General features: G+C 31.1%; 1 protein-coding gene across 3 annotated transcripts; it reads right to left on the bottom strand.

The window, feature by feature from the left end:
* Positions 1–267: 267 nt before the first annotated feature.
* Positions 268–6117, bottom strand: LOC130936257 (pentatricopeptide repeat-containing protein At5g48730, chloroplastic). 3 transcript variants are annotated; one of them, XM_057866305.1, is made up of 4 exons: positions 5839–6117; positions 4257–4859; positions 1544–1950; positions 268–1095 (listed from the first exon to the last, which is right to left on the bottom strand). In XM_057866305.1, the coding sequence occupies exons 2-4, from the start codon at positions 4695–4697 to the stop codon at positions 381–383; spliced, it is 1563 nt and encodes a 520-aa protein (XP_057722288.1). In that variant the 5' UTR covers positions 4698–4859; positions 5839–6117; the 3' UTR covers positions 268–380. The 3 variants fall into 3 exon arrangements, with proteins under 3 accessions (XP_057722288.1, XP_057722287.1, XP_057722289.1); XM_057866304.1 differs by having other exon boundaries at positions 4257–4856; XM_057866306.1 differs by having other exon boundaries at positions 4257–4557.
* Between the last annotated feature and the right edge of the window lie 2626 nt (positions 6118–8743).

Raw genomic sequence — 8743 nt, 5'->3', positions numbered from 1 at the left:
TTTATTTCTTCAATTGTTTAAAAAAATTGAAAAGACCTATTTCCCTGCGTCTTCTCTCCTTAGGAACCATCGATATACTGCAATAATATCCTCTTCTAACTCAACAAGTGATGTGTAATATCTTATTAAAAAAAATAAGCAAAACTTAAAAGTGTTATCACTCCGTTTTACGCTCTACAATATGCAATTAAGTGTTATCACTACATTGCACTAAAATATTGATTCACCAAAGCTAGTACGAGCGATTCTTCCTACGTTTGCACAGATAAAGATTTAGTATCAACAAGCACCAACGCGATAGATATATTCCATATATGAGCTTCTAAATATACATCATGAAGCCAAACATTTTGGAAAATAAGTATCAATAGATTTTCCCATTAAAAGTCAGGTTTCTTTCTTTTTAATGGAGGCCTTTGCACCATCGTGATGAGCTCTCTGAGCTCCTTAACATGACTATGCATGCCCTTAAATGAATAAGCTTTAATCATGGTTCTATATGTAATAATATCGGGTTTACAACCTCTTTTTTCCATCATCTCAAGCACACTCCGCATCTCAGCGAAACACTCCAACCTACCATAAGCATCCACCAAGCAATTGAAGAAAATGGTGTCAAGTAAAACATCTGAGTTCTCGACAAAACGGAGGACGCCGTCGATCTTTTCTAGTTTACCTGCTCGCGCATAAGCCTGCACAAGTGAGCACAGTGTGACACAACTTGGTTTTATCCTCTCTGACCGCATTATCCTAAACAAATACTCCATCTGTTTGAGATCCCCGGCCTTTCCAAAAGCATCAATCGCAATGTTGAAGGTCACAATTGTCCAAGAGTAATGGTACTTTTGCATGTATTCCATCACAGCACTCATCTTCTTGTAGTCCTCAGCCTTGCCGTAGGAATCCAAGAGAATGTTAAAAGTCTGAACATTTGGTTGGATTCCAGCTCCCTGAAACTTATCATAACACCTCTCCATTGTTTCTATTTGTCCTATGTTGCCGAAGGTGCGAAGCGTTGAATTCATAGTCCATACATCTGGTTGGCAATCTTGGTCTGCAAGCATTTCCATGAGTGTTGATTCCATTTCTGAAAACCTTTAAAAAACAAGAAAATTTACATTGAGGAGGTGTAAATGTACTAATTGATCGCACAGCATCAGGTTCATAAAATTAAATGTACAAATGAACAATAAATTTTCCCTCATCTATGTTTTAGTTTGAAGTGAAGAATGTAGTAATGGACCAGTGTATACTCAAATACAGAAAAACAACACTGTGAAAGAGCTCATAAAGGAAAAGGTTAAGGCCGCCATGCATTTTTTAGCTACCTTAACCAACTTTTGAAAAGAAGGAACTCTACCATAAGAATTATCATAATCAAAATTTAATTGCTCTACCTATTGTATGCTTGCATCTAGAAAATGATGGAAAAGTAGGTAGTTCATAAAATCACTTTTGGAATTCTATCAGCAGCAGCCAAAGTGAGCCAGGGCACTTTTAAAATTTTCAAATTCTATAACAAGAAAACACCCAAGCATTATACCTTTTTGCCTTCCCATAAGCATCGATTAGGGTATTGTAAGTAACTGTGTTAGGTTTGATGCTGTGAATGGCCATGTCAGATAAGAGACAGTGAACTTTGTCAAACGCAAAAACCTGCAAGCAAGATTTTATCAGGATTGAATAAGTCTGGACATCTGGCCGACAATTAGGTGTACACTTCATTTCTTCAAGGAGAGAGAAAGCTTTGTCCAAGAGACCACTCCTGCTATAGGCAGATAACAAAGCAGTGTATGACTCACAGTCCAAAACACAACCCTCATCAATCATAGCTTGAAAGAGTTCACGAGCTTTCTCAGGTTTCTTGCATTTTCCAAGCATGACTATTAATTTGATGTATATACCAGAGTTAGGTCTGTACCAGAGTTGTTCACGCAGCAGTTCAAAAATCTGAAACCATGAAAGAATGTTTTGATATGATTATCAAGTATTTAAATAAAGACAATGGTTCTTATGGGCAGTTTGTACCCTCTTCACTTTGCTATTGACTTATGGGGGCTCCTCGGTTAATAAGGCTAAATTTCTTGGTATGCGTATGACTAGTTAATTACAAATATACTATTAATATTACGAAAAACTCAAATTAGACATTATAGACTGTTCTACAAAGCTGGAGGCCTAGAGCATATACATTATCTGCACCAAGCTTGCTACAAAGAGAATGTACCAGAGGATCTGTAAAGGATCAATATAGCAAGAGCATCAACTGAGGGTGCATTGGGTTCTGATTATTCAAAAAGCACTTTTACAATTTGATTTTTTTTTTTTTTTTGGTGTCTTAATTGATTTTAATATGAAGCTGCTACTCTGTTTAGCTTTCACAGAAAAAGCTAAAATTGATAAATAAATAGATAGTTGGAAGACAAAGGCTTTCTTAGTTGTTTGAGTAATTAATACTAAGCAAGTATCATATGCCATCTGAAAATGTATGTAACTAAGTACGACTTTTTCCCGTATACGAGTACTAATTTCAAATGATGATGTTTGCTAGTTGATTACAAGAGTTCACAAAGGAGGTAATGATATCTCCATAGTCATTGAACAGATGAATTGGTAGCCAATCTATATATTTTAGGTTCTCCCCTAAAAAACTGAAATAAAGACCACAACTTGAAACAAACAAAGTTCACACATAGTAAGAACCATAGCTAGAAATTCTCCGACTGAACCCGATCTAGCAAGTAGCAACATTTACTAATTTTTTTTTCATCTTCAATAAGATCACACTATCCAGGAATTGGTCTCCTATTTCTAGGGGATCGGGCCCAATCTACATCTATAAAGGCAACAAGGATCCTGATGAACTCTTTTCATAAATCAGCCCCTTTCTAAGAGTATTTTTAATGAGGTTATTTTGGAGGTGTCTTTTTTATTAAGAGATGTCAATTTGTATGACGAAAAGCTCTATGTTGGGTTCTAATAAAATGGATTTTAAAATTTCAAGTACTTTTATAAGGTACTTTCTATACCCCAAAAGAGTGGATTTCAACTTCCACCTTGAATGAAAGAATACTAAAAATTCTGCACTTCTTTACCATGTTTGTCAGAAACTGCTAGTTGCAAGCCATTGTTTGTCAGAAACTGCCATCCCCTGATTGACTCCAATGGCTACCGCCTGTCCACACCAACTACCGCAGTCAACATCAGCTGCCATCAGACAGCAAAGTGATGGTAACGCCACTTTATTAACCAAACAAAAAATTCTGAAAATGTTCTTAATATATTACTTTACCTAAACAAATATATTTCAAAATGAAAGAAATTAAATTGAAGCATCTCGATTTCCTTGTGAAGTGAGGAATATAGAAACATTTGCCATCCTAAAGCCAAATCTTTTATGTTGGATAGACGTGATCAATAAAATTAATACCAATAACACGTTTCAGCCTTGAAAGCCATATAAGGCTATCTCCCCTAATGTGGGGCAAATTCAAAGTCAAATTCACATATGCTTTTATGGAACAATTGTTTGGTGAATGCTAGGTGTGTCCTGCAATCGTAGCCAGTTTCTATTGACTAGGTTTCCTGGGTTTGGTAGTAGAAAAGAGTCAAATTTGTCGCACTGTGCTGCTTTCGCCACTACTCGACTAATTGGTTGGAGCATAATCACGCACCTGACAAATTTTCTAACAAGCATGTTGTATGGGATAGGATTAGACACCTAGCATCTATTTGATGTAAAGTCTTTGATATCATTCTCTATCAAACAGAACCCTAACAGACACCCATATAGAACAACCCAATACCACATTTCTCCACAAGGTGGCAAAACCGACTGAATGGAACTCCACAATCATTCAATTCTACATAGCACAAATACAAGTACAAGAATTGAATACGATACATTATATGTTAATGCAACAAATTTTATAATCAAATTAGTCACAAATTTAAGTCCGAGACACACATGGTATGCATATGTGAGTGAAAATGAAGTACTCGTGCATTATATATATTCAATTCAAATAAACCATGAGAGTAGACTCCTCTATTTAAATACAATTGAATACTACCCCCCTTAACAACTCTCCATTTTCACCTCACAAGTCACAAGACTCAACTCACTATAATTGATAAAGATGCTCATTTATCCACAAGGCCAAGAAAACCAACATATCAACAACATTAAACTAAACTACTAAAATAATATAATAATAATAATTTAAAAATTTAAAGTGGAAAGAAGGAAACCACACCTTGAGAGCAGATTCCCAACGTAGAGCAGTGACCCTTTCATGGAGGGCTTCAAGAACGGTTCTTGGGAGAAGCTTCTTGGGGTTGGTGGGACCCTTCCTCCTCCTACTGTCGATTATTGCCTTGGTGGCCTCTCTGCGAAGAATAACTGACACAGCTTTCTGCGACGCTATCTTCCTATTCATGATCTCCTTCCTTTCCCTTGCTTCCTGAGCCTTCTGCCTCTCCACTTCCTTTGCAATCCTTCGCGTCCGTTCGTCCATCCCCTCCGTTGCTGCCTTTATGCTACTGCTCGGTGCTTTCCTAGAGGAAGAAGATGAATAATTGGATTTTGGATCTGGTTTGTTCTGGGTTAGGGCTAGTGCCGGTTTCGAAACGAGCTGACAGCTAATGGTGGGTGGAGGGAAAGGAGAAAAGATGCCAGTGACCGAAGCCATTAACATTAACACTGAAGTATTTTGGGATATATCAATCAACAATGCTCTAGGTTATCAACAGCATAGTTGTCAGAGCCGAACCAGTGATCGAATCAGTCAGACTACTGGGTCACTAGGGTCACTGGTTCAACCGATGGGTTACTGGTTGAATTGGCTGACCGGGTCCTACTTAAATAAAAATATAAATAGTCAAAAACTTAAAATTAAATTTTGAAATATATATCTTCACCAACACTTTAACAACAATCAAATCTCAATTTCTAAAATAACTAATACGAAAATAGGCATAAAGTGTTTGGATCATTGATTCTGGATCTTGTGGATTCCATCTAGCTCATTGCAAATGAAGTACAAAAATTTGACTAAATCACACATGAAGATATTTGTTTTAGACCCAAGATTTATGAAACAAAAACACCACAGCTAGAAGCCGTAGCAGCAACTATATACCATTTTGCACAACAGAAACAAATAGAAAATTTGTCACATGTCAGATTCAGGTCTATACTGATATAGCAATTGTATCATTGCTACACAACCAATTTATTTGCCATTCCAATTCATTTCTTCAAACAGCTTGTGCTCACTCTTGAATAGACACCCCCCCAAAACAGAGTGAGGGCGTATTCTGATTTGAGCACGCAATTGCAAAACAAAATCCAAAAAAGTTTATTAACCTACAATAATGTTTAGGTCAAGCAATTACTAAGCATCAAAGTTATAAAGCTATGAGGCATCATAGTTTTTGATTGTCGATGGCGGAGCGGTGAGTCAAAAATCCGCCATGCGTTGCTGGAAATGGCGGATTACCTAAAAATACATGTATATGAACAAAATATGAACATGCACAAAAATTGCAAACGTAATATAAAATATTAAAATCTAATCAATTTAAGCAAATTTTCTACTCATAAGGCATCCAATTAATCAGCAAATGCAGTAGTAAATTCAACAAATAGACATCATATCAAGTCATAACACACCATAAAACATAAGACATAGAACTTAAAAACTAAAAACTCAAAAGAAACACCAAAGCCGTTGTCACATCATGTTTTAAAACCAACAAATGACGAGGTTTATAATTATAACACTGAACCTATGTAGAAGAGGCTGGGAATACTGGAACAGAAACTAAGTTACGAACCAGAGAGAGAACCCGTGGCTTGCAGCGGCGGTGAGGAACGACGTCGAAGAGCGACGGCTTACAGTGGCGAGCAGCGGCTTCGGCAGAAGGCAGAGATAACGCAACAGAGAACGGCTGAGAGGGAAGACGGAGAAGGAGGAACTGGAGTCGGACGGGGTGCCTGGCGCGCCGCCAGTGGTTCTTCCGGCAGCAGTGCAGAGAAGAGACGGAGAGAAAGAAGAGGGGTTTTCTGCAAGTCAGTGAGCTATCATGTCCTTCTGCAGTTTTTTCAATCGGGAATTTCTTTGGAAAGAGTCATGTTTTTTTGAAGTGTGAAGAGGGTACGTCTAAAACGAGCTCAAGCATTATGTGTTTATTGAATGAGCCACATTTATATAGGTCATTAGATTTTATGAGATGAAAATCAAAGGCTAATATAAAACAAGAGGGGTATGTCTAAAACGAGCTCAACCATTACGTGCTTATTGAATAAGCCACATTTATATAGGTCATTAGATTTTATTAGATGAAAATCAAAGGTTAATATAAAAGAAGAACATTGATGGACTCTAATAAATATAGAATATCTTAGTATATAAATAAATACTTTAAATGACAATACTTTAATACACAATACTTTAAACAGTAACAAAATTTTTTATTCTTAAATAATTAAATATAAAATATATGAATATTTTTAATTATTAAAATAAATTATTGCAAAAAATTTTTTATAATATTAAAAAATTATAGTAAAATAATATTTTAAACTATAACTAACATAAAAATATAAAATAATTAAAATTTTATTTTATATTACTTGACAAATAATTAGATTATTATATTTAAAATTTATTAACTAACTACGCTTATTAAAAATATTATTATATAATATAATTTTTTATAAAAATATTTTAAAAATATAATTTATTTAAAATATTATATATAATACATGAAAATATTAATTTTTTTCATTTTTTTAATTAAAAAAAAAACAAAATAAATAATATAATTTTAAATACATACCTAAATAAAAAAGTTAATATTTTCATATATTATATATAACTTTTTAAATAAATTTTATTTTTACAAATATTTTAATAAAAAATTATATGATATAATAATATATTTAACAAAGTAATTAGTTAATAAATTTTTAATATAATAATCTAATTATTTGTCAAGTAATATAAAATAAATTTTAATTATTTTATATTTTTATATTATAACTTAAAATATCATTTTATTATTATAAAAAAATTTACATAATAATTAATCTTAATGAATAAAAAAATTATATTTTTTGTATTTATTTAATTTATACTTTTTAGAACAAAAAGTTTCTACCTTTATATAGTAAAATATGTGATAATCTTCTTAATATATATATTAGGAGTGGCAAAACGGGTCGAGTCCGTCGAGCCGACCCGCCGAACTCGCTGAAAAGGTGGGTCGGACTAGAATTTGAAACCTGTCAAATTAAAAAAATTCGTCAAACCCGCAAAATTTTTATGCAAATTTTTTTTATAATATTAAATATTATATTAAAATGATATTTTAAATAGTTATACTGTAACAGATTTAATATGTTTTTTGATTTTAATGTTATTATATGATTATAATTATTTAATATATAAAAAAATTACTAAATAGTATATATATTAGGGGTGGCAATGCGGGCCAGCTCGTCCCAACCCGCCCCGCCTCACCTAGGCCCGCACCTTAAGAGGGACGGGCCGGTCCGTCCTGCCAACTAAAGTGGGTACAAAATGCTAGCCGTTTGACTTTGTTTTTTTTGAAAAATAAAATTAATTAAAATTAACTAAAAAATAATAATTAAACAATTAATTACAAATAAAAAATAGTCAAATTATAATATAACTTTTTATTATTATTTTTAAAATTTTTAACTTCAATAAATTTGTTTAAAATAATATTTGTCAATAGAACCATCTTTATTTTAAAAAATAAGTCACATAATTTGAACATATATACGAAATTATAAAATAAAATAAATAAAGTCACATAATTAGAAGTTAGAACATATATACATAATTTAGCGAATTTTTTTAATTTGACAGGTTTCAAATTCTAACCCAACCCACATTTTTTAGCGAGTTCGGCGGGTCGGCCCGACGAATTCGACCCGTTTTACCACCCCTAATATATATAAAAGAAGATTATCACATATTTTATTATATAAAGATAAAAAATTTTTATTTTAAAAAATATAAAATATAAATACAAAAAATATAAGTTTTTTTATTTATTAAGATTAATTATTATATACAAATTTTTTATAATATTAAAATGATATTTTAAACTATAACATAAAAATATAAAATAAATAAAATTTATTTTATATTACTTAACAAATAATTAATTTATTATATTTAAAATTTATTAATTAATTACTTTATTAAATATATTATTATATAATATAATTTTTTATCAAAATATTTGTAAAAGTAAATTTTATTTATAACGTTATATATAATACATGAAAATATTAATTTTTTTATTTAGGTATGTTTTTAAATTATATTATTTATTTTGTTTTTCTAAAAAAATTAAAAAATAAAAAATAATATTTTTATGTATTATATATAATATTTTAAATAAATTATTTTTTAAAAATATTTTTATAAAAAATTATATTATATAATAATATCTTTTATTAAAGTAGTTAGTTAATAAATTTTGAATATAATAATCTAATTATTTATCAAGTAATATAAAATAAAATTTTAATAATTTTACATTTTTATGTTACAGTTTAAAATATTATTTTAATATAATCTTTTAATATTATAAAAAAGTTTTGCATAATAATTGATTTTATTAAATAAAAAATAATCATATATTTTATATTTATATATTTTATATTTAATTATTTAAAAATAAAAGATTTTGTTGCCGTTTAAAG

The sequence above is a fragment of the Arachis stenosperma genome, chromosome 6 (assembly GCF_014773155.1).
Source record: "Arachis stenosperma cultivar V10309 chromosome 6, arast.V10309.gnm1.PFL2, whole genome shotgun sequence".
In the NCBI taxonomy this organism is placed as follows: Eukaryota; Viridiplantae; Streptophyta; class Magnoliopsida; order Fabales; family Fabaceae; genus Arachis; species Arachis stenosperma.
The sequence above is the reverse complement of the archived record's forward strand: the minus strand, read 5'-3'. Positions and strand labels throughout refer to the sequence as shown.

Bases quoted from the DNA above. Each gene is read 5' to 3' on its own strand.
- LOC130936257 (XM_057866305.1), bottom strand. From the start codon at position 4,697: ATGTTAATGGCTTCGGTCACTGGCATCTTTTCTCCTTTCCCTCCACCC. The intron at 1,951-4,256 runs GTGTGGTTTCCT...TCATGGTTTCAG, and splicing joins GTTGGGAATCTGCTCTCAAG to ATTTTTGAACTGCTGCGTGA. The intron at 1,096-1,543 runs GTATAATGCTTG...TGTTTTTTAAAG, and splicing joins GCTTATGGGAAGGCAAAAAG to GTTTTCAGAAATGGAATCAA.